General features: G+C 46.4%; 1 protein-coding gene across 1 annotated transcript in view; it reads right to left on the reverse strand.

Moving 5' to 3' along the window:
• The window catches only part of LOC133132852 (1,4-alpha-glucan-branching enzyme-like), a 182,456-nt gene that overhangs the window by 78,748 nt on the left and 77,041 nt on the right, over nt 1-26,667 (reverse strand). Inside the window, exons 8-9 of the mRNA XM_061248622.1 lie at nt 4,021-4,136; nt 3,247-3,374 (exon numbers count right to left, since the gene is read on the reverse strand). Coding sequence (XP_061104606.1) covers nt 3,247-3,374; nt 4,021-4,136 — 244 coding nt within the window. The remainder of the gene's footprint in view (nt 1-3,246; nt 3,375-4,020; nt 4,137-26,667) is intronic.

Consider the following 26,667-nt stretch of genomic DNA (forward strand, 5'->3'; position numbering starts at 1 on the left):
GGGACCTATACTTCTGAATCATAAACAGAGTTTCATCTAATTTACTTCATATCATTAACCTAATACACATGCGCTATATGTAAATTATGCAGCTTTCACTCTTAGACCTACTAGCATTTGCTTTTTGTTATCCAGACCACAGATTATTGAATTACATAACAACAAAGCTAAATAAGATTAAAATAAGCATTTTCACAAACATATTAAAGGATTTAATTAAGGTGCTATATCAGCAGGTGAAAAATTGGCCAATACTTACAGACCTGCTGAATTTCAGTATGGCTGAGTAAAAGAATGACACAGTCATGTCTTGCCAAACTTAATTGAATGCAATTAGTGTGACAACGGAATCAGCTAACTGAATGGGAATCTGACTGAATTGTTCATATGAGAAATTAATAATAATAATAATAAGTTCTTGCATTTACTGTATATAGCACTGTTCTCATCAGGCAGCAACTCAAAGCACTTTACAGTGATGGCAGCCATTTTGTGCCGGAATGCAGAACAAATGTCAGCAGAGGTGGAGAGCAATATCTTTAGCCCAATTCAATCAGGATATTTAAGTGGCAGGTTGAGAGAGTCAGGTTCAGAATTTAGCCAGGACAGTAAAGCATAGTCTGAAGAGGTGGAGTTTACAGTCTGTTGAAGACCATGACCAAAAGTCAGGCAACCAGAGAAACTGTCCACAGTTTGGAGACGCAGGAGTGCCAGAGGAGAGAAGCGTCTTTCAGGATGAATCTAAAGCAGTCACCAAAAAGAGACGAAAAGAAGTGAGGAGAGAACATTCCGGTCGGCTGTCGACAAGCTGAGCGGCATTCTGGGAAAGCAGGACTTTAAAGACCCACGGAAGGCTGGGACGTAGTTCCAACAGTACAGACGGGATAGTCAAAAGGACTAGACGCGGAACTAGATCAAAAAGTGGGTAAAAAAAAACAAAAAAGAAAAAGAAAAAAAGAAGAAAATACACTTATTCACTCACACTGTAAATCCCAGTCAAGAACAGATAATACAGGTACATAGGAAGTTGGCTATCCAGACACTGTTTTTGTTATTTTGGATAAAGGCGAAATCCCAAATGGGTGAAGATTTTTTCGGGGAGGAAACTCAAGTGAGAAAAAGTTTTGACAAGACTTTTACATGCTGATTAGTCATCCGGTTTGGGACATCATTAAGCATGGTTCCTGCGGTTTTCAACACATCATTTTGCAGAGGACTTTATGGCAGAAACATAAAAAGATTGAGATTGCGTTTGAGAACTGCGGAGTGGTTTGGCTGCAGTCTCATACTGGTGGGAGTGAGCGCTGGGTGGGTAGACACTGATCACAGACCAGGGGACTTATGGTTTAGACCTGTAACATTAACAACAGATGGTTTTTTATTTTCTACGACTGTAAATATGATGAAAAAATGTCAGGTTATCCAGGACATGTGGGAACCCTCATTAAACGAGGGACAAAATATCTTCAAAAAAGCTTGGTATCAATTGCAAAACTATTAGATGCCATCAAAAGAAACAAATCCACAGAAGGAAGAAGGGACCTAACACTGACCCCAGTGGGACTCCATTCAGAAGATTACCGTGTCGAAAATTACCTCTCTGAGCCCACAGATAGGACTGGGGGAGGGTTAGCTGGGTAGATTGCCATCACAGACCGGGGAATCCACACAGATAACAGGAGATGGGAGTTGAGCGCAATACCCAAATGCAGAGTCTGTCGATAAGAGGACCTGGAGGCTGATAAGATCCAGGAGGATCGGGTCAGAGGGCAGGTAGGCGTTGTCGGTGGGACGAACAGGCACAGAACAGGCACAGACCACCAGCTCTGCCTGAGTGGCAGGTCTCTGAAGCCAGATTGATTAAGTCACCCACTGCGTCTCGTTCAGAACAAGAATGTGACCAGCATCAAACCAGTAATTTATTGATCCTATCAGAAATGACATTCCTACTCGCTCACCGCGCAGACCTGGCGCTAGCCCTGGAGTTTCTGCCGAAGGGCGTTTGACCTTCAGGGTTTTCCCCCCCTCCAGCTCCTCCCTGCAGCGCTCTGCCTTATTCCTTCCCCTCGCCCCGGTTTGATACATTGGTAGTAAATCTAAATGGACTAAGCCCTGCTCTGCTACCAGACTGTTTATTTTCATCTCCAAAAAGCACAGGCTGTTTTTGTGTCTTGCAGTTAATGGAATGTTTATGCCATCTAACGTGCGTGTATGTGTGTGTGTGTGTGTGTGTGTGTGTGTGTGTGTGTGTGTGTGTGTGTGTGTGTGTGATAAGTACAGAGAGTACTTATCATATGAGTGTAGACCAAGATAATTGGGCATTTAAAATAATGTGGAAACAACATTTTTATTATGTAATCTTATTCTTTTTTTTTCTGCAGCACTGATAATTGCCTAAATATCCCTTCTGTTTTTCTTCCGGTTGTTTATATATGGGAGAAAGTGTGAAGTGACCTGCTTCCACTGTAATACATGAAAATGTGTATATACTTTTGCAACATAAGTGTTTTTCACATTTCCAAGAGCTTTCTGTTCCCATAAACAATGCTAATGGACACAACACAAATATACACAACCAACTGGTACATCAGGTAGCTATTTGAATCTTTTACAGATGAGTTTATACTAACCCACCACCCCCCTTAATTAGACTAGCACCTGTGTTCGCACACCAAGCGGCTAATAAGTGAGAGATAAGTGTAGCAACGCTGAGCACTGCTAATGCCTTTTACAGCTAATCACGCCGAATGCGCAGACAAGCCTCTTGGAAAAGCCGTTTTAACTGCTTTAAGTTATCAACATTCAAAATGAAACGCAAGCAACCAGCTGTGACTGGGACCCGGAGAAATCGTTTCGCCGAAAAGAAATCAGTTGGAATTATAAGGGTGGAAGCTTTAATGTAGTTGAGCTGATGTATTAATAACACCGACTTAGATAAGTGATTTCGACGAGGCAAAGGGACTAACAGGGAAAAGCACAACCACCTAAAAACACCTGCACAAATTAATTTGCACAAACACTCCAATATTCCCTCTTCCGTTGAACTCAAGAAAGAGACAAGAAAAGCAACACTTGCCATAATTAAAAGAAAATACATTTATTTAAGCAAAAATGCCATTTTATCCTAAATGCAGGCTGATGGGGGTCTTGTTCACCCATTATTTAACCAGGCGCTGAGATTGAAAAGGGAGCCCTAGTCGGGTTAACTCCGCCCCCAGGAAGGCCTGCTGTCCAATCAGCTCTCACCTCTGCGATTGTGATGCTGTCCGGGTAAAGTGTGTGCAGGAGGTGATTGGTCACCATCAGGTGCACCAGGCAGTCCTCGTCCACCTGCAAGCCAAAGTACTCGGAGAGCTTCCCTGTGAAGGTCTCACCTGTGGAGGAAGGTAAAGAATAAACCATTCCAAACCGGAACCTAAAAATCCCTTACTTACTGTACATAGCAGAGTAGGCTAACAGCTGATGAGCTTTTTTTCTTAGCCAAGGTCTTCTGTAATAGGTAGCTACTTTTGGTTTATTTAATCTCGAGGTTCTGCATAATCAGCCCACTTACAATGGCAGGGATGCGTTTTTCCTTATTTATCTCAAAACACAGATTTTCAGACACTAGATGGCTTCATTAGAGATAGTAGGAGAATGTTCACCCTGTAGGGCAGGGATAGTCAAATATGGACCTCAAATCTGACATCTGACTCCCAGGTAAAGGGAAGGTGGAAAACCAGCAGTTCTCAGCCCCAGAGGACCGTGATTTGAACAACAGAACTGAAAATGAGTAATCCCACACTGTGATAGCTGCAGTATGAGATCACTGGACATGAGGAGGTCTACAGGGCTTTCAGGTATCCCACAATGCTGAGCAGGAGACGACAGATGCAGGTGATGAAGCACGCTGCGCTGATCCCAGATCAGTCGCGGCTCAGCGCTTTCTGAGACCTTAGTGACTGATCTGGGATCAGCACAGCATGCCTTATCACCTGCATCTGTCTTCTCCTGGGATTAGCGGGCTTGTTAATGATTTACCGATGCCGTGGTGGTGGTAGAGCATGGAGGTGATGCCATCGAACCGGAAGCCATCGAAGCGATATTCCTCCATCCACCAGCGGAGGTTGGACAAGAGGAAACGCTTTACCTCCCAGCTGGAGAGGGAGAGAAAGTGGCAGAGAGAGAGAGTGAGGGAGAGGGAGAGAGAGAGAGTGAGGGAGGGAGAGGGAGAGAGAACCAGAGAGAGAGCGAGCGAGCGAGAGAGAGAGGGAGAGAGGGAGAGGGAGAGAGAGAAAGAGGGATTAGGGACAGAGGGAGGAAGAAAGCGAGAGAGGGAGAGAGAGAAAGAGAAAGAGAAAGAGAAAGAGAGAGATAGAGAGGGAGAGAGAGAGTGAGAGAGAGGTTAGTCTGAATCCATCCATTTCAGATGCAGTACTCACTTCTTCCATCAGAGGGCGATAATAAGCTACACTCAAAATATAAAGCAAATAGATGGGTGTGTGTGTGTGTGTGTGTGTGTGTGTGTGTGGGGGGGGGGGGGGGTGCAGAGAGACAGACAGAAAAACTGAGAGATAGTGAGATAGAGGAGCAGAAAAAGTATGTGAGCGGGAGGGAGGGAGGGAGGGAGGGAGGGAGGAAGAGAGAATTGAAGAGGAGAAACAAAAACCCTGGATAAAAAAGTGAGATCCAGGGGAGAGATGTGGCGAGGCAGAGGCAGGAGCGGTAATAAGCAGATTGGCTGGCTCTGTACCTCTCAGCCGGTCTCCTCGCAGGAAACCCGCTTCGCCTGCTTAATCTGGGGGCCGCACGCTCGGTGCCTTCACGCTCCCCCCCCCGCTCGCCGCACAGACGAGCCAATTAAACGCAGACGGCAGTGACACCCCCGCTCCTGCAGGGGGCAGACTCCCGCCCGAGGGGCCGCGGCGCGCAGCGGCAGGGGAAGAGGAAAAGTTGACGGAAAGAAAAGTGGCGACTCTTTTTAAAGGCGGGAGAGGCGGGCGTGGCCTCCATTGTGTGAAAGTTCCACCCGACTTTCTTGCCGACTTTCCCCCGCGATTCTGGATTTCACTGTCGCTTCATTTCAGGAATCTTTTTTTACAGTTGTCAAAGCTGTTTGTGTGGTGTAATATGGTTTCACACATTATATTAATATTCTCTCCTACTCTCCTCTCTCCATTTCTCTCTCTGTTACCCTCTCTCCCTCTCTTTCTGTTTCTTTCTCTTTCTCCATTTCCCTCTCTCTCGGTTTCCCTCTCTCCGGTTCTCTCTTACTCCATTCCCCCACCTCTCTCACTGTTTCTATCTCTCACTCTCCCCTCTCTGTTGAGTTCAATTTCTCTAGCCACACCCAGGCCTGATTACTGCCACACCTGTTCTCAATCAAGAAATCACTTAAATAGGACCTGCCTGACAAAGTGAAGTAGACCAAATGATCCTCAAAAGCTAGACATCATGCCGAGAGCTAAAGAAATTCAGGAACAAATGAGAAAGAAAGTAATTGAGATCTATCAGTCTGGAAAAGGTTATAAAGCCATGTCTAAAGCTTTGGGACTCCAGCGAACCACAGTGAGAGCCATTATCCACAAATGCCGAAAACATGGAACAGTGGTGAACCTTCCCAGGAGTGGCCGGCCGACCAAAATTACCCCAAGAGCGCAGCGACGACTCATCCAAGAGGTCACAAAAGACCCCACAACAACATCCAAAGAACTGCAGGCCTCACTTGCCTCAGTTAAGGTCAGTGTTTATAACTCCACCATAAGAAAGAGACTGGGCAAAAATGGCCTGCATGGCAGAGTTCCAAGACGAAAACCACTGCTGAGCAAAAAGAACATTAAGGCTCGTCTCAATTTTGCCAGAAAACATCTTGATGATCCCCAAGACTTTTGGGAAAATACTCTGTGGTCTGACTAGACAAAAGTTGAACTTTTTGGAAGGTGTGTGTCCCTTTACATCTGGCGTAAAAGTAACACCGCATTTCAGAAAAAGAACATCATACCAACAGTAAAATATGGTGGTGGTAGTGTGATGGTCTGGGGCTGTTTTGCTGCTTCAGGACCTGGAAGACTTGCTGTGATAAATGGAACCATGAATTCTGCTGTCTACCAAAAAATCCTGAAGGAGAATGTCCGCCCATCTGTTCGTGACCTCAAGCTGAAACAAACTTGGGTTCTACAGCAGGACAATGATCCAAAACACACCAGCAATTCCACCTCTGAATGGCCGAAGAAAAACAAAATTAAGACTTTGGAGTGGCCTAGTCAAAGTCCTGACCTGAATCCTATTGAGCTGCTGTGGCATGACCTTAAAAAGGCGGTTCATGCTCGAAAACCCTCGAATGTGGCTGAATTACAACAATTCTGCAAAGATGAGTGGGCCAAAATAAGAGCCCTGTAAGAGACTCATTGCAAGTTATTGCAAAGGCTTGATTGCAGTTGTTGCTGCTAAGGGTGGCCCAACCAGTTATTAGGTTTAGGGGGCAATCACTTTTTCACACAGGGCCATGTAGGTTTGGATTTTTTTTCTCCCTTAATAACAAAAACCTGCATTTTGTGTTTACTTGTGTTGTCTTTGACTAATATTTAAATTTGTTTGATGATCTGAAACATTTAAGTGTGACAAACATGCAAAAAAATAAAAATAAAATAAATAAATAAATCAGGAGGGGGGCCAACACTTTTTCACACCACTGTATATGGTGCTTCTAAGTAGCAGTGAGACAGTAAAGGCCATATAGAAAACCATGAATATCCAGGCAGGGCAGACATAGGCCTTTTCTGGTGCTCACACCAGGAACAGGATGCCCAGAAGACTTCCTCAAATTCTGCTGTAACTACACACTATAAGACTCCTACTGGGAGAATGAAAACATAGAAATAAATATTGATCTGTTTTTTGCATTTCTTTATGCCAACATTAGACATGTTTTGAGAACAGGCCACTCAATCCATCTAGTATTTAACACCATCTACTGTCTAGATCACTGGTGTCCAATCACGCGCCACGGAGGGCCCAGAATATGCAGGTTTTCATTTCTACTAATCACTGTACCTGCTGATTCCAGTAATTAACACACCTTCAACCAGAGAGGAGGGATGTAATTAGACAAATCAGCAGGTGTAGGAATGAGCCACTATTGGTGTATACAGCTGCTCAGAAAATTAAGCAGATTTACTTAAAAACCAGCAGACAAACGAGTCCTGTCGGAACGAGTAATGAGTCCTATAGGAGTGGAGTAGTCTGTTTAGAGAAGGGCTCTGTACCCCTGGTCCTGGAGAGCCACAGGGCCTTCTGGTTGTTCCTTTCACCTGAATATCAGCAACCAATCCAGACACAATATAACACAGTGAGGTGTGCTAGAACACAATCAGCTGCTTTGATTGTTCAGTTAACTTCAACGCTGAATTCTCAATCCAAATCAGTTGAATCCTGAGTTTTACTCAGCGCAGTTGTCCTTCTAACTCAGTAATTGCGTTGTGAACCAGGCCCCTCACTGAAGTGAACTTATGTAGTCTTGTGATAACTTTTTTTTTTAGCTGGTTGTATTAGCTTGTTTCAAGTTATCATTTGCTTGACAAGTGAAATACCTCGTTGGGAAATCCTGAAATGAGTCAACTGTCTAACCTGACTGGCAATATTTCTGTCGTATTTAGCAAAAAAGTAATAGAAATGAAATTTTAAGTAAATATTTAGAGTTTTTTTTTTTTTTTTTTTCCAGTGTCAATACCAGGGTTCAGGAACCCCCGATTTAGAATGTGGAGAGGTAAGCTTCAAGCTCAATCTGGTCGACGTGTCCATCAGGAGTAAAAGTCATGGCACCCTCAGCCATAGGTTGGCTATTAACCTATCAAAACCCTCGGCATTAAGTTAAAGGAGCGAAATGATTAAAGTGTCCACGTTAATGCATTCACCATCAATCAGCCCTGTCCATCCCATTCTCACCGCAGAGTGAAGGTCAGACCAATAGCCTTTCTCTTCGGATGCGCTAACCTTGACTGGCAACCTGACAGAACCTTCCAGAGCTCCAGGTTTTAGAGCAGGTTTAGTGGCGCTATTAATCTGGGCCAGCACACCATCAAACTGCCGATCGTTCATCAGCCATACCGAGGAAGGGAATTTCATTTTTAACCCTCACATACATGCATTTTCACCTGAAGCGCAGGATGCATCCGAGCAGGAAGTCGCAGGGTGTGTTTGTAGAACGTGGGTCTCCTCCACACACCATGTGCGGATCGATCGAGACCGAATCGATGGAATGGAAGGCTCAGTGACTTGGTTATCTTTTGACGGTAAGAACACAAATGTGGTGTACAGCTAGGGTCATTCTGAGAACTTTACAGAGTTAGTTATGACCTTGGAATTATAAGGTTCTATCTGCGTTCTGAGTGGTTTTGAGATATTGAGTTGATAAAGATTTTGCATTTCTCTTTAAAACAGTATTTTTGTATTCACATATATTTAATGCTGTCTAAACATATAAATGTATTTTTGACACCAACTCGTTTTTGTCATAAATATCAGTTGGAACTTTCTCGATATTGTGAAACTGTGTGTTATCTGAGAGTTTTTGATGTTATGTTTATCAAAAGAGAGCTGCAATCTTTTAACTGTTAAAAATTGTTTTTACGATATTCAACAGCACTCCCTTATGCCTCTGAAGACAAGGTTTGTTGGAATGTTGTTTCAAAATTCTAAGTCAGTGTTCTAGAACTCTACTGCTTCCATTCACCATTAGCCATCATTACATCAGCATTAGAATGTTCAGGTAAGAACATTCAGGTATGAACATTCTAACCATATTTGTGATCTTACCTTAAGAAACATCACTGAAATGAATTGACATATAAGCAATGTTTTATAATCAAAGTAATGAAAACCTATGGCCATATCTGCTCTCGATTATAAGAAGCAGTACATTTTGTGGCAGTCCATGTTATGATATTTCCAGTTGCGGAAAACTCCCGTCTTAAAAGCTTCTACATGGCTGATAGAGTCAGTGAATCTAATGAAGACGTGCAAGTCAGTTTCTGCTCTGGCGTGACAGCTGAGAGATTGACAGCTTCTTCTCAGCCAAATTTGGGCTCTCTCGTTCACAACCTCTGATCAAATCACTTCCTAGTGTCGTGAGACATTCTCATGAGGCTGCAGTGAAACGATGCGTTACTTCCCATCAAAATCTACTTTTGGAACTGGAACAGGAGGAAGATGTGTGGTTGGGGTGCTATGTACAGTCGAGTGCGAAAGCTAATAAAAACGGGTATCATAGTACGTCGTGGCCAATGCACAATATTTTTGTACCTGGTACGTAAAAAAAATTAAAAATTACATTGCATGTATTTACTGTCATGAAAGTTTGATGAATTAGCTTCCCGGAGTTGCACTTCTTAAATAGACTGTAAATAATGAGTTTGACGCTGTGAATGTTTTTGATCTTATCGTGGGGTGCCGTCCGTCTTGGCTTAATGGGCTAATCCGAGGCGGGCTGAAATCCAGTCTAATGCCCACGGCACGATAATCTCCGCGAGGAGCCATCTGTTCCCCTTTAAAAGTGTGTCTAAGTAGCGGACTGGGAGAGGGACCAGGGACATTGAGACGGGATTAGGAGCAGCGTGAGTGGGATTCGCTCGGTCACGCAGGGCCCGGTATCCGAACACGGGGCCGGTCAGATCCCGCCACGCCGTCGGGTTTGGGTCTTTAATATACCGCGGGAGACGGAGAGGCGGGCGTTGTTTTCGGCGGGAAAGCCCGGAGACGCGTGAGATGAGCCGAGGAACAGGCCCCGCTGGGAGCCGACCCCTCACCCCCCAGGGAGCGCGCGGGGATAAGGCGACCGCGAGAGCACCGTTAATTTCACTCTCAATTTTTCCACAATTATTTTTCTTTTTCCCCTCATCTCCCAGCATGCCCTGGGGCAGAGGTCTCAAACTCATCGCCATGGAGACTCGTGTGCGCAGGTTTTCGTCCTTACCAATTAATGCTGCCTTAATTGACTCCATTGACTCATTCAGCCATGTGCCTTTAGCTGCATTAAAGCACAGAATATCAGCAACGGTTGTTACGTAGACGACGCAAATAACACATTTCAGTTCACATACATTATGTGCAAGCCCACAGCCCTAATTCAACAAATAATTGAACAAATCAAGATCTGATGCTGGAATAAAAGCCAGCATAGACACAGCCCAACATGGCACTGAGTTTGAGAACACTGCCCCAGGCATTGCCTCAAAAAGCCCTGACCCCCCCCCCCCTCCAGCCCCCAGCCACCTAACCCCCCCCCCCCACCCCACCTCCACCAGGACAGTTACCATGGAAACATGTGTCTGACTCCAGCCCTGAGAATTATAAGGTTCTAACTGACATTTTTGACAGAAATGAGTTAGTGTCATAAATATGTTCTTCATAGGGCAATTTGATAATATTCTGATATCGTACATTCAGAGTACTTTTAGGCTGTCTGTCATTTTGATCTATGAGGAACTGCCCTGCATTTCAGTTTTGCTGTGTTAGGATGTGAAAGCTTTGAAGCTCAATATCTCAAAACTACTCAGAACGCACACAGAACCTTATAATTGCAAGGTCAGGTCATGTTGCGTTACAGCAGAGTTGATGCCTCCAGCAGGTAATTTAAGAGGTTGCACAAGAAGTAGAACAGGGAAGCTGGTAGGGGCGGGAGAGGGGCATTTTTTAACCACAGAGATGATGCTACCCTTGGAATGAGGGGCTTGTTACCACAGAGACCAACCAAAAATGGGCACTCACTGCTAGGGTAAACAGAGACCAGGGAAAAGAAATAGCTCTGTTTGGTGAGAAAAATAAAAGTTGCTGAAGGCAAAACTATAACAGTGTTAGCTGGTACACTAGGGAGCTCTCTGGTACGGCAATGCTAAACGCTGTCCATTACCAAAACAAGGCAAGTACTCTCCAGTAAACAACATTCCTCTCAATTCATTTAGCTGCTAAGCATTAAAACATATGCTAAAACATTATTAGGACCTACATGTTTTGTAGCCATTAGACTCAGTCTAAACTCCCAAATAAGGTGAAAAACAGCACATACTTTGTAATGAACTACACTCAGTGATCACATTGCATTTGACCCTGTAGTGAAAATAGTAGTTAAAGTGCCATAACAACAGTACGATATTATTGGATTGTATTATCATAGTAATATTATGATATTAATAACAGTAGTGGGGAAAAAAAGTACAATAAATTAAATAAATCATATGCAATGCATAGTACGTAATATATATCTCTCTCTACGTGTGATTTGATTGACTCTTTTTGACATATACATTTTTCTAAGTTAGACTTCTAACTGGACTCCGCAGTGCTGAATCTCATGAGATCTCTCAGAAGTTTGTCGGTTTAAACTCTCACACTTGTCCCCCCCCCCCATACAGATTCCCCACACCGTGCTGTGTTCTCCCCTATGGAATATACCTCTCGTCCGTGGATGTTTTTCTGCTCTGGAAAACGCACGTTTGAACAGGGCCTAACCCTTCAGTCAAACTCGGAGGGAATAAAACACCTTCTGCACCCCGGTGCAGACACCGCCTTTGAGTTCAGTGGCGAAGTCGGAGAGGGAAAAACAAAAGTAAAAATGAGAGTCAAAAGGGGTTAAGGAGTCCGTACTGCAGTGGCCTAGGGCCAGGCCACCCCCAAAGGTAAGATGAGGTAACATTGTCTTTTCTAAAAAGTGAGAATAACACTTTTTTACCGTGAAACATAACATGGGAAAAATGACCAGTGGTCACATATTTAACTCTGGCCACTCCACTACAGTTCGAAGACCTGGGCACACCACGGCGTCGGCCATTTTAGATTTGAGCAGGAGCTTCTGCGGCTCTCCATGAAGGTGACAGGGACACACAGCTGGCGGATAGACGATGTTCTTTACTGAGGAAAACAAAACACTTGAGCTAGCGGCGGCCAGGCCCCGGCAAATGATATTGACAGGAAATAGAGGGTTTATTTAGAACACATCTGATGCTCAGGGGAGGCGCGTTACGGAGAAGAGCGGGGAACAAAACCTGGATGCTGGCGCGACGGCGCCAGCGAGCGGAGTCAAAGTTCAGCCCGCTCTGTCAGCGCCGCATCTGTTGCGTACGCCGCTAACGAGATCGAACCGTTCTGGTCGTTCTGCCGATGTTTCTCTCCCGGGACCGTAATTAACGAACAAGGTCAGACCTGAATCCCAATGTTCGGTCTCCCCCCCCCCACCCCCCCACCCCCGTTCATTTTTCAAGACAAATAACGGAAATTACCCTGGGGAATTAGCCGGCTAAAAATTCAGTTAATTTCCAGGCTTTGAAGCTGCTGTTCAGAGGGAAACGGCATTGGTATTCCGGGCGTACGCTGGAACGTCCCACCGTCAGTCACACGCCAGCTGACATTCGCTCCGGGATGTTGGAGCCGTGTGCGTGATGTAGAGTCACGCAGTACCGACTGTGCGTCGGCGACTGTACGCTTTAAAACCTATTACGGGCGGAGAGTTCCCCCAGCAGGAAATGAGGCCTGACACACGTCAGGAAGACTATCCGCGGCGCCTGCACTCGCCCCCGTTCAGTTATGGAGGCTCAGGCTCAAGCCAGCGAGCCCGCCAAGCCCCCCACTACAGCCACACTCCAATAAGACAGGGCTTTATTTGGACAGATCACCTGTAATATAGTCAGTAAACAAACTATCAACGCTCAGTACCACATCAACTGCATGTCAGTAAACACTCAATAAGGACATGTCAACAGAGACAGAGACAGACAGATAGATAGATGGATAGATAGACAGATGGACACACATCGATACATAGTTAGATAGATAGATAGATACAGACATACAGATGTAGATAGAGTAAGAAAGTAAATAACTAGATGAATAAAATAAAAAATGAAAAGAGGTGAGTGTACACTGGGAGAGACACAGATTGCGGTTTCAGAAATGCAGGCCTGAAGCAGCAGGATATGACATCACGGCGCGGCCCATCGTAGCCTGCTCTGATACGATAAGCCCGACGGCTCCACTCGACAAGCAGATTAGGCTCCGCTCCCATCCTCCAAACGGTAGCAATAGGGTCGCGACCCCACCTGTCCCGGCCCGTCCTCATGAATACGATAATGCCCGAGGAGAGGGAGATGAGGCTTTCCGATAACGCCGAAAACCGCGTTAACCCTCGGGCGCCGTCGCTCACAAATGAAATAAAAATACAAACACAACAAACCAACGGCGCTACCGCTTCTCCTGACGAGCGCGGTTAGCCTAGCGCCTGAACGCTGGAACACACCGGAGCCACTCACGTCTCAAGCTGACCCACAAGAGCTGTATTTCTGCCCTCAACAGCGCCCTGGGGGGTCTTGTCAAAAGGGTAATCTCAGGTTCTAATCTCACGCCTGCGTATTTGCTAATCAATCAGGGGAATAAAAAGAGAAAAAAAGAGAGCAGCCTCATATGCCAAAAAGGCAGTTCTGGCTCCCTGCAGATTTGGGGTTGTGGTTGTGGGGGTGCGATTGTCTCTCAAGCAGGAGACCAGGGTTCAGGGCTCACCTGTTCCTTTTTTTCTGTTTGTTTAGGCCATTCAAAAACTGATAAAATAAGAAATGATCTTTTTCAACTCAGTCCAGGTGGTTTGGGGAAAGGCAATCTTAACTGAAATAGGCCAATTTGAGCAGCAGTCCTGGAGGGCCGCAGTGTCTACAGGTGTTCAATCAGCAACCAATTAAGGCCTTGAGAACAAGGTGTGTCTTTAGCCAATGAAAGAACGTGGCGGTCTGCCAGAACACCAAGCAGAACGTGGCGATCTGCCCCCGGGGTGGTGTTCAGGGAGAGCAGGGGCGCGGTGGTCAGGAGGTCGTGTCGCTATGCTCACGCACAAATGGATTAGCAGGGTTAGCGCCTTACGCACCGCAGGGTCGCTAACACAGCCAAGAGGAGAGGGGGGATTTAAACCCCAGGGACCCTGCCGTCAAAGCCCCGCTCGAGATAAGCGCATGGACGTTAAACGCAGCGGCGACTGGTCGTTTCCGCGGAAGGTTCCGGCATGAACCGACGACGCCCAGCTGGCTAAAGGGATACGAGTATGTCATCTAAGCAGCAGGACAAAGAAAACAGGCTCGATAAAGAGCAACCCCGTCCTCAGAGCACAGCGGATACTCAACGCCCTGTCCCTGAGCACAGCGACACCTACACAAGGGTTGAACAGTCACTTCCTGTGCAAGCCGCTGTTAGCATTTCCTGCATACGGATACAGATGATTGACAGATGTTTATCATCCAGTCAGACCATTGCCTATACATGACAGAGCTGAAGAAATGGCAGTCACTCAACTGTTTTTAGTCTCTAGTTTACATTCTCTGAGACTGTTGTGCGTGAAAATTCCAGGAGATCAGCAGTTTCTGAGATACTCAAACCACCCTGTCTGGCACCAACAATCATTCCACATTCAAAGTCACTTGGATCACATTTCTTCCCCATTCTGACATTTGGTCTGAACAATATCTGAGCACGTCTGCATGCTTTTATGCATTAATTTGCTGCCACGTGATTGGCTGATTAAATACTTGCATTAACAAGCTGGTGTATAGATCTACCTAATAAAGTGATCACTGAATGCAGAGTATAGATTGGATTCACAGGCAGTTAATGGGCAAAGACGCACTTCTGTTTGTGGAAAATAAATGAAGCAGCCATTTCCTTTGCTCTTCATTTTCAGCATTTTTCAAAAGGTCACAATTAATTTTTTGATGTTGCTTTTCTTCTGTGATTTGATGGAAAATGAAAAAGCAACCTTGAGCTGGAGATGAAAAACAAAGCAACGCACCAAACATCTTTTTGTGTCGCAGAAATCTCCTTTCTTTCATCTGAAAGGTAAATTGAAAAGATTCCTCGGAGCATGAGAGATGCAGTCCGTATGTGTTATGTAGTCCTTATCTTCAGGTCACCTGTAATGCATTTGATTTAAAGGAGGGCGGTTTACATCGGAGAGGTCGTATATCTGGATGTCTGTACATTTACGCCGGCTAAACGCTGAGCGAATGGCTTGTATTCTATCAGCATCCTACCTCAACTTCAAGCCAAAAAAGCAAACTCTTCACTCTTTTTCTTCACAAAGTTTGGCTCATTAGTTGAGGTCATTTATGAAAACCGAATCATCAAAACAAGATTTACTTTCCCTCGGTATAAAAATACAAAACCAGAGTTTTATAGGACGCTCGTCATTACGAATTCACAGCGTAATGCCACGGCGACCGTTACTATCTGGGGATTGCATATGCGTAGTGTGACATCACCTTGAACCCCCCAGCCATAAATATGTAAAACTGCGTATGCAAATAGATAAAAAATAAAATAAATAAATAAATAAAATAAACTATAAAAAATGTCCTGACAGGAGGTGTAGGACATATGTAGATAATACTCTGGGACTGGAGAATGCTCCGGAGCCTTCCGTGTCAAGATGGGGGTGGGGGGGGGCAGGCCACACAGTGTGTGTGTGGGCGGGTGAGGGACTGCCCTTGGCAGGAAAGCATCCCTGCTGAAAAAAAACAGCTCAAGCTAGGTTTTGAAACAGCTGCTAGCTGGATGACCAGTTCAAACCAGCTCCATGCTCAACATGGTTTGACCAGCTCAAGCTAGGTTTTGAAACAGCTGGTAGCTGTTAGTTTCATGCATCTTGGTAAAGTCATTCTCTCCCTTTCTGAGTTTTTTCTGAGGCTTGTTAAGGCTTTGGTGGCAGCAGCAGTGGTGGTAAAAGCCACACAGATTTGGGCGCGCTTATTTCTCCGCCAAAACCAAAGAGATGAGGGGTAAACACCAAACTGTCGCACCGCGAGGACCAAGGCCGGATTTTAGCTGGTGATTTTATGCTGGTCATAGCTGGCTTTTACACCAGGCCCCAGAGATATACACTTTATTCGGGACCCTTCTCTGCTCCGGTACTGGCTGTAGGGGGTACAGGCCTTGGGGCAGGCAGAATGGATCTCTCCTCTAAACAGGACTTATTAAAAGGCTCTTTTTGCGAGCGCCCTGGAACACCATCGCACCTGATCCGTATCCCTGATCGATGGACAACCTAGAGGATGCCTTGGAGCTAGGTGCTAAGGCAACGCAGGGCAGGTCTGACGTCTGAGAATTAAAAGACAACAGTACAGGAGACTGATCTGCTTCTCCGAGCCATCGGCAGCCATTTTATAAACTGGGAAGAGTTTATAAACTGTGGCGGTAAAGAGGTAAAAGAAGTAGCACTACAGGTCAGGTGTTGCAGGTGCAACGGGGCACTGCTGTTGTAGTCTGGAGTATGGTGCTGAACCTAAATGGCTATATCATTGAAGAACAAGCTGTATCGGTGGCGTAACTGGATGAAGACAGGTACATATTGTTAAGATACATTTCATATCTTAACAATCGATTACACATATCTGAAATCTCATCTCACCTCAGTTCAGTTCTCAGTTCAGTTCAGTTCAGTTTATTCTTTGTCCCAAATGGGCAATTTGTTTGCAGCAGGACCACACACATACCACACAACAATAGGCATAACACAATACAGACAGACAGACAGATTCTGCACATTCTGCACAGTACTGAAGTCTCTCGTAGTTATCACATACCGCGTGTAGGGGTACCTTATGGGGTCATGACAGGGCCCCGACTGACAGGGCCCCTCAGAAAACTGTGTTTTACTTGTGCAGGGATGGGGTGGCCTTGAGGGGTAGGGCCCAATGTGAGATCTTTCCATGGGGCCCAACGTCCCTAAATGGTCTTCATAAGTGCAGATGTGGTTGTGACCAAGGGATCAGTATGTAAGGACTATAAACACAGGCAGAGGGTAAGTTAACATGTCAGTGAGCCTTTTTCAATGATGGTCTTGTGACTATGTTTTAACACAAGTATCTTACCAATTGTACCTTTAATGTTTGAAGGTCTGAATGCTTGACAAGTCAAATTTTTTTACCCCACTGGCAAATCTTGAAATTACTTCAACCAATTTAGCAAAAAATTAAAATAAATAAGAGTTGATATAAGACAAATATACTTGTTGAGATTGACTTTCTTTAGCTGTGTGGGCTTGGTACTCAGATGATCCAATTTCAATACGATTTGGGGCAGTGCTGTTGAAGTTGCCCAAGGCACATGCTTACATTAAGCCATGCAAGGAGGCAACAGGTTAGCTTTACTACCTATCACTGCCTAATGCATGAGATCAGAACAACTGAGGCATTAGAAAACTAATCTTCATCTTCCTACATCCATATGAGCTGTAGAGACACATACGCATTTAGCACATTTATGTACATTCATTAAAAACCGTGTGTACTGTAGTTTCAAAGTGGCATGTCTTTAATTGCCACACTGCCAGTCATACGTGTCAGTTGTGTTGTGTGATTATTAACAACCTTTCTTCACAGTCCCTCAGTTCCTGTGTTGATGCAGCCGACACCAACGAACACGTCATCGACAAACTCCCCGCACGTGCGCTGAAAACTCGGCCAAAAGAGAGGCGTCGGTGCCACCGTTCGCCTGTTCCTGACCCCGGGGGCGTACAACAGACGGCGGGACAGTGGAGGGTTTCAGTTTCCCAGCTGCTGCTGACCACCATTACATTATATGAATGGCATTTGGCAGACGCTCTTATTCAGAGCGACATACAGTTGATTAGATTAAGCAGGAGACAATTCTCCCCTGGAGCAATGCAGGGTTAAGGGCCTTGCTCAAGGGGCTGTGCGGATCTTAATGTGGCTACACCGGGATTAGAACCACCGACCTTGCGTGTCCCAGTCATTTACCTTAACCACTACGCTACAGGCCGCCCATCACAGAACTCAGTGGGGCGGTCGCCTCATACCAGACTTAAAACCTTAGCTTCTCCACAAATAACAAGTCCTATTTTTGCGTGGTTCATACTAATTTCATATTTTATTCCCAACAAGGCAATATATGCAAGATATACGATGACAACCGACAACCCCCCAGAAGAACCAGAGCCCTTCTCATCAAAGAGATAACGAGCGGGTGCAAAGGACTGTGGGACGTCGTGGCCGGAAGGCGTTCGCGTTATTGGCGTTACGGGAAAGCTAACGGGGGCGAAGCGCCGACGTGACAGAACGGGGTGGGGGGGGGGGGAAAGCGCTTCATCTAAAGCCGTTTAGAATCCACAGAGCAATTAGGAGCCGGGCGTCAGACTGCCGATCGCTAATATCAAAAGCCGGCTGATTAAGAATACCTTCTGATCAGATTTGCTGTTGGCATCACACACGGCCTTCGAGGCTGAGAAGAAGAAAAAAGAAGTTGAGCACAAGACTTTCCGCTGCCAGTACATCAATATTCTTGAAAAAATATTTCGCTTTTTAAAATTTGTACAAACCGCTTGGATGCAGATGGGTCCATCCTCGATGGGCGCGTATCAGACCAGGGGTCAAATACATAACCGTTTTGGATTCAAACACTGTTCTGTGCTCGATTGATCTTGCCTGGTGCAAATGAGCCAACCATGAGGACCAGAAGGTGGGGTCTGCACTTTTTGAGAGTATCCATAGCTTCCAGAAAGGTATTTAAATCCAGAACAATTAGGCATAGTGTGTATCGTGAAAGCGTGCCTCTGTCGAGTGTCATGGCGGGGCCAGACCGCCCGCTCTCATTGGCCAGGCCTACGCGGTGTGGCGCTAAGCAACGGCGGCGGGCGTGCCGAGGTGGAAGCTCTCCGCGCGCTTATTAGCTCCAGGTTGAGATGAAAGGTCTGGAGCCGGCTCTCAGGCGGCGAGTGTTGTGCTCTCGTTAAGAGTGCGGAGGAGGCCCCTCTGTCGCAGGCTGCGAGAGAGGGCCTCAGAACCAAAACATTCAATTCACCGCAACCACCGCGAAACACCAATCAAAAGCTCCGCAGTGGAAGCTCGCTCAGGTTAAAGCCGTCTCAAAGGCAGATGAGGGATACCTTCTTTTGCAATTTACTACATGTGCCCAAATGCATGATGGGATATGCACAGGCACGAACGAGACTGTAGGGGGTGGGGTGGGGGTATGTCACAAGGCAGGATTATGCAGTTAGCTGGATAAGTTCACTGAGTACTACCTGGAATCCTTCCCAAAACGGGAACACAACTTGAACATATGCAGGTAACTTCCCTGTTTATCTGCAAAGATAATTGCAGAAAGACATTGATAAACAAAAAGGAGGGGTGGTTAGGAAACAGGGTTTTCTGGGGTAATGGGGCCTAATTTGAGATCTTTTCACGGGGCCCCATAATCCCTCATGTCTTCCCAGGATACACGCACGGGGACATTGAGCGAGGCCCCAGGCCTCAGCGGAGTAGGACACGGCGGGATTTCACCAGGTCAGCGCTTTGGGGCCGGAGGCGGTATCCCAGAATCCCAGAGTCAGCCGCCGGGCTTACCGCCGCCTCTTTGAAAGACATTAATTGCAAAATGCAAACGAGCAAAGGTGAGAGGTCCGCGATCGGTTCAGGACGAGCGACTTCGATTTCCACCCGCTCAGCAGCCACGGATTACGGCGGGCGGGATGGGGGTTCGTGCATCAACACCCACCAACTCCGAAGCAGGGTCCGATGTCAAGATGTCCTTCCTCTGGGTGTCCTGAGGGACCGGCCGCAACCAAAGCAATAAACATTTCATTGAGAAGCAAAGCGATATGCTACGCTACGCTACGCTATGCTAGGCTATGCTATGCTAGGCTACGCTCTCCTCAGACGTCTGACGGCATCATTGCACCGCGTCAGCCACCGCGGCCCGGCAGAGAAAAAGGCATCGCTGGTTTCCAATTAACTGCCGTCTGTTGCTGCCCTCTCGTCAATTGGTTTAGTGTCAGTGTCTGTGGAACGGTGTAATGAAGTCTAATACAGTGACTTAATTAAGAGAGGGGTCAGTTTAGATGGCTGCTCTACCCTCCCCCACTCCCCCGCTGGAAAGGAGGATGACAACTACTCAAGACCTCAGGAGAACGGGAGGGGAAAAAATGAGAACAACAATGCTCTGAAAAAAAAAAAATGGCTGATTGCTCAGCTGTAAAGATTAATATGAGGGGGGCAGTAGAGCATACGTCCCTCCATGAAAAAGACAAAGAAGAAGAAGAAGAAGAAGAAGATGAAGACGACGCATAAAGGGGGAAGATTACAGGGATAGTAATGAAGGCAAGGGGAAATTACAAGTGCCACAGCTGCCGAGAAGGCGATGAAGGCGGGCGCTTCTGAGACGAAGAGGAACAAAATGGCGGACCCTGTCAGAAAACAAATAGGCAAAACTTACTCCACTCTCTGTCACCGCAGACAGGTGTGATGTACAAGTGCACAAAAATAACAAGTTACATCCAATCAGTGGAGCTATTCCTGCTTTGTGAAACTAGCAGACCTGTGGCAACTTTAATTGGTTCCATCCATAGCAGGTGCCAGGAGGGGGGCGGAGGGGGGTGCTACCCATTCATACCTCCTCATTCCTCCCTCCCCCTACCTTCCCCCTCTCTCCAAAAAAAAGTTCCAATTTTCAGCATCGCTGGAAACACAAGCCCCTTCAGACTCAACTCAACATGTCCAGCATGTTAATGGCAGAAAGAGTGCGCGCCCGTTTCCAGTGCCATTCTTTATAAAGAAATATATCAAATAAAAAAGCGGTTTGTTTCTTACATCAGTAGCAGATGAAAGAAAGCCCTGAAGCGGAAAGTGTGATGTGTGGTTAGGGAGTCGTGTCACAGCTGGAGTCCCGGTCCAATTTGGGGGGGTTGGAGGAGGTGGGCGTTGGAGTTGGTATCAAAGTCAACGGTCTTTCGTGGAGAGGCTAAGGGCAGCGAAGAAGGCTTTTATGAAACAACGTTTTTCCTAGCGCAGACGGGAATGGGTTTAAAGCAACGGTCTGAATGTGTTTAAATCTTTTGAAGATTAGGGTTTTCTGGAATGTTCTTTCACAATTTGTCAGTGTTCTAGAGTTTCTTTCAATTTCCAGCAGTGATTGTGACATCAGCATTAGAACGTTCGTGAGAACATCCTAATCACATATTTGTGACCTCACACTTTAAAGGGTTAAGGAATATGCCAATCCCAGAACCCCGCCCACAGTCTCAGCCACTTGACTGGTTAGCAGATGAACTTTGTAGTCTGAAACGGCTGTTCCCAGAACGGTACCACTGTTACTCTACATTGCATCTTGTGAAGAGCCTCATCGTAACAGCAGGCAGATCCTGGTCCTCTGTAGGCTGGCTGGCTGAGGTTGACTCAGTGGCCATGGGCTGGGACACTTCTGAAGACCTTGGCCTGAAGATGACAAACTGCGTCACGCCCTTTGCTTATGCACAAACAGCCATACCCATCCTCTTCCTCTGGCCTCGTGAATATTTCCACGCCGCTTGTCTGTATGCATGAATTACGGCAGTAAGTACATGTTTGTTAGCACACACAGCCTCCTGTTTTGGCCGCTCTGTAGCAGTGTGACAGGAGGGCAGTGTGGGAGATGCTGTGCAGCTGGAGAGCAGCGCTCTGCCTGCAGACGAGGCTATTCTGGGGGAGTAATGACAGCAAATCTGCTGCTTGTACTGGCATTCTGTATCTCTCTCCTTCTCTCTCTCTCTTACTCTCCTTCTCTCGACCTCCTTCTCTCTCTCTCCTCTCTCTTACTTTCCTTCTCTTTCTCTCCTTCTCTCTATTTCCTCTCTTTCTCTCTCTCCCACCCACACATACATACACACACACACACACACACACAGAAACCTCAACTGCCCCCACCCCACACACACATACAGACACACACAAAACACTTCATCCCCCACCCACACATACACACACACACACACACACACACACACATGCACACACAGAAACCTCAACTGCCCCCACCCCACACACACAAAACACCTAAATCCCTACCCACACATGTACAGTACAAACACGCACACACACAAACCCGCAACACTCACCACACCCTCACTCATAATATATGATCCAAATGTATAAAATCGACTCAAGAACATATTTGCTTTGATGGTGTGTTTATTTATAGATGTGGAGAAGCAGGGAGAGAGAGCGAGCCCCCCCCCCAGCTGGGCACAGACCCTACTGGGATTCAATTAAAAGCAGTTAAGAGAGATCTGCTGGACTGCATCGGCAGCGCTAATGGGTTCGGCTTTGCAGACTCCTAATCCTCCTCTATGACATTTCATAAATAACAAAGTGCACACAAACACACGAGTGGGAAATAAGTCAATAACACATGCTAAGTGAGTGTGTGTCTGGTTAACACGTTCACACAGAAACCAGTGAGCATTCCTAGATCTGGGATTGGTTTTCCTGTTCCGACGCACGTTCCTAAGCGCCGTTCCCTTTTCCCGGTCGGATCCATGGAAAAATGCCCACCGACACCTGTCTCATTCTGCCAGGAATGCAGGTTACACACACTCACAACCATGTTCACACATGCAAACACTCAGATTCACAACACACACACATATCCATGTTCATGCATACGCACACACATGCAGACACACACACACACAACCATGTTCATGCATACACCCACACACATGCAGACACACACACACACACACACACACAAGCATGCACACACACAGGCACACACATGCAGACACGCACACACACACAGAAGCATGCACACACAGGCACACACATGCAGACACACACACACACACAAGCATGCACACACACAGGCACACATGCAGACACACACACACACACTCACACAGCCTCACTAAGAGAAATAAAAACCAATGGTTACAGTCTGATGATGCGTTTCTAATTCCTTCAGCCTTAAGTGGATCCACGCATAAAGAATTCAACAAGGTTTATTTATTCATGTGAGTGAATAAGATCATAGAAAACAGCTACATGCACACACACACACACGTACACACACACATACATCCTTCACCATATATCAAACCAGAAAAAAACAGCTTTCATGTCAATCTCATACAAGCCATCATCTAAAACTGTGCACTCAACCAAGGGGTAGACCACATTTGACGTACTATACACTGTAGGTACTGAGTGTTCGCTCACAGTAGCACAGGACTCCCTTGTAAAAGATATGTGAATCGCAATGCAAGCATTTCTCGGTAAAATAAAGGTAAAATAAAAATCGCCATGGTGAAGACATGGGCCTCCTGCAAACAGCCAGCAGGGGATATGACCGCTTTAAGGTGTGAGGTCACAAATACTTGATGAGAATGTTCTTAACTGAACATTCTAATGCTGATGCCACAATCGCAGCTAATAATGGAAAGCCATGGAGTTCTAGAACACTGACTTAGAATTTTTAAGAAACATTCCAAAAAAGCTGTTCTTCAAGGTTTAATGGGGCCTCAGACAACCACCTCCTCAAGTCTAAGGCCCCTGTTTTGACAGACAGAGATGGACAGTGATGAGAAATGAATTAGTGGGAAGACAGGCCCGCCCAAGGACAATGTAACAAAAGTGTGCTAAGTTTCACTAAAGCACAGCTTCAGACACAGTGGATGCCATATCCGTCACGCGTTCCGGAGATTACCGCTACCGTGGTAACCGAGCGTGAGGGAAATACGCTGTCCCACCCCGCAGATCCGCGTCTTCCGCCCGGCGACTGGCAGCCAACGGCTTAAGGTTATTCATTCCGGGTTCTTCTTTTGGGTCCGTAATTACACCCCCTGTCAGAACTCTGGCCGGCGACGAGCGAGAGGCACCCGCTAACGGCCGCGATGAGTCCGCCAAAATTCTTTTTCCACCCCAAGCGAGACAAAGTCATCCGAGCTTCCACCAGATGTCCATCGTTTACTTTTTCTTACCTGCATTTTTCATTTCTTCTGCCTCCCATTACAAATGTAATTAAATTCATTCATAATACACTCCAAAAAGAAATTCCAAAAAACTGTTCCAAAAGGCACTCTGTGATTCCATAGAAGAATCCAGTCGGGTTCGAGGGTTCTTTTTTGGGCAATAAGGTTCTTTGTCTGGAACCCTTCATACCTACGGTATGATAGAGGGTTCCATAAAAAAGAAAAATCTGGCAGGGGTCGGCAACCCTGGTGCTGGAGAGCCGCAGTGTGTTCTGGCTTTTGTTTTCACCTTAAAATCAGCAACCGATTCAGACCCAAGAATCCATGTGAGGTGAGTCAACTGTATAATCAACTGCTTTCACTGATCAATGAAGTGCTGAGTAGGAACGAAAGCCAGCACACCCTGCTGCTCTCCAGAACCTGGGTTTTCCGACCCCTCCTCTATGGACACGAGCCAAAGAACCACTTTTTCCTGAGAGTGTAGTGTAGAGGGACAGGGGCCCAGAGCCTTCAGAAAAGTCAGAGCTGCAATGCAAACGACCAGCGCACAAAATGGCCGCAATGGAAGCAGGAGAACGGCCAATAGGACGCAGAGCAGCGGTGGAACCAGGAGAATGGCCAATAGGATGGAGAACGGCGGTGGAACCAGGAGAACGGCCAATAGGACGCAGAGCGGCAGAACGGCGGTGTAACCGTGAGTCCGACCTCACACGAGCGGACAGAGAGCCCTCCTCTCCGGCGGTAACGAGCAGAGCGCTCGCAGTCCCGCTCGCCGCTGAGCCAAACCGCTTCCTCGCGGCAAGGCTGATCATCTGATCACCGCAGAGACGCCTCATCAGCTGCACCGCGGAAAGAAAGCAACGTAAAAAAAGTTACCTTGAAAGGCAATCTATTCCTGTTCCGTAACGAATCCGCCGAGAATATCAAGCGGAAGACCGCCGACGGACTCGACCGTGCCCGCGGAGAACCCGACCACCTGTCTGCGGAAACGGCCGACAGTTCACGCGCAGATGATCTCCCACAATGCACTGCAGCGGCCACAGAGAGTTGAGCAGCTGTGAGCACTGAGCCTTCAGCTCAAGCACAAAGGTAACACTTTATTATGTTGCAGCTATCCCTGTGTAGTTCAACCGCAAATAATTCGGTAACAACAGGTTGGTACTGAGTAGGTGTAGGTAGCACGGAACAACATTTATTTTCACGACGTGTCATGATCGGGAATGATTTCACTTCAGCAGGAGCGGTGTAACAGGGCCGTCTGTGGAACAGCTGGAGTCCGCCATGGGCACGAGCCAGCCAACAGGTTGTGCAGATTATCTCCCACAATGCACTGCACTGGCTTCTAAGAGCCGAACAGCTGAGCGTAACGTTCGGCAAAAAAAAAAGAAGAAAATAAAGAAATAAATAAACCTTCTGTACATTTTCTCTGTTGGCTCCAGACTGTATAGAGTGTGTCACCATAAGCGGACCCCTCACATAAAACACGAGCAATTAAAATCCAACACGTCCTCGCCCGCCCGCTGCCAAGCCGGGCTCTGCTCACTGACTGCACACGATCCATTTAAGGGAACAGCAGCCTGTGTAATTTGCGGGTAATGTTTAAGCGATTCTTTATCCGACTCATAATGAAAATCCATAGACGAGGAGTGAATGCACTCAAACGCACTGAGATGATTAGAGATAAAGAGATCACGTGACCGCTAAGCGAAGGGGAGGGAAGTGGTTCTTTTCCTGTTTTGTTCAGCTACGAAACTCGCCTGAAGCGGTTTAATTCCTGTAGCCTTCTGTGTACATTTCTCCTCTGAGCAAGGCATCCTTCTAGCAGGGCTAAAGCAACACACTCTCAGAAAAAAGGTTTTTTTGGTTCCGCTCCATAGAGGAACCCTTAGTCCCTTTTTAGTTCTTTGTGGAACGCTCTATCATAGGTGTGAAGTGTGAAAGTTTTGTGGTAAATCTTTTTATAATTAAAAAAAAAAAGTACCACAATACAGCAGCTAAATCATGCCTTGTTTGAAAACTTTGAGCGGATTGAGAGGTAAAAGAAGTAAGGCTGCCAAAAGAAAGTTTTAATTTCCAACATTTAATTTACTGACAAGAGGAAATAAAGCCTGCACGATTCGCAAACCAAAGTGGTGGTTACATCACTCCCGGAGCACAACGCAACGTGACAGCGTTAATTACCCCTCCAGAACAGGCATGAAGCGGATTCACAACAAGACAAAACTTTCAGCGAAACGCTCCGTCCTCAGCAGGGGGACACGGAGGAGTCGCCGGAGGCCGGTTCCCTCAGCCGCGCCGTCGCTTTTCCTCCCCGCTCTTTCTGCGTACCTCGCTTATTTAAGCGTCCTCTCCGCGCGGAGTAAAACCCGCCCTCGTGGCCCGTCAAATCGAATTTTCTGCGGCCCGGCCGAACGCGGAGGTCAGATGCCGGGACTGCTCGATACGGTTTCTCTCGCAGCTGGACGAATTAGCGTAGCGAGACTCACGCGATTCTCGACAACGGTCACAGCGTCGGAGCTGCAGACGTTGCGTTGTGCGTTGCAAATCAAAGCCTTAACTTTAAACACCTGTGGTGTCCATTCAGAGGGACAAGGCAACCCCACGTCATAAGTCAAACGAAGTAGGTTTTAGTATTAACAGCCTTTTTCAGTTAATAATTAGTAATAAACTGAATTAACTGAACCTGTGAAAATGTTGAAATAAAACGGAGGAATAAATCCCAGTCGAGGAATGTGACTTTCAATCTCCCGACTCTGAGACCACGGCTTCTGAATGTTAGTTGCCATGGAGTTCCCCTGCTCATTTTAAGTGGCCTGCTACACGCAGTTCTCTCTCACACGCTCACACTCAAATTCAGTTTTACTTCACGTTGAGCTAAAGAGCCGTTTCTAAAGGACTCTGGGTATTAAACGAGAACTTGACAC

This window comes from Conger conger, chromosome 7, assembly GCF_963514075.1.
Source record: "Conger conger chromosome 7, fConCon1.1, whole genome shotgun sequence".
Lineage (NCBI taxonomy): Eukaryota > Metazoa > Chordata > Actinopteri > Anguilliformes > Congridae > Conger > Conger conger.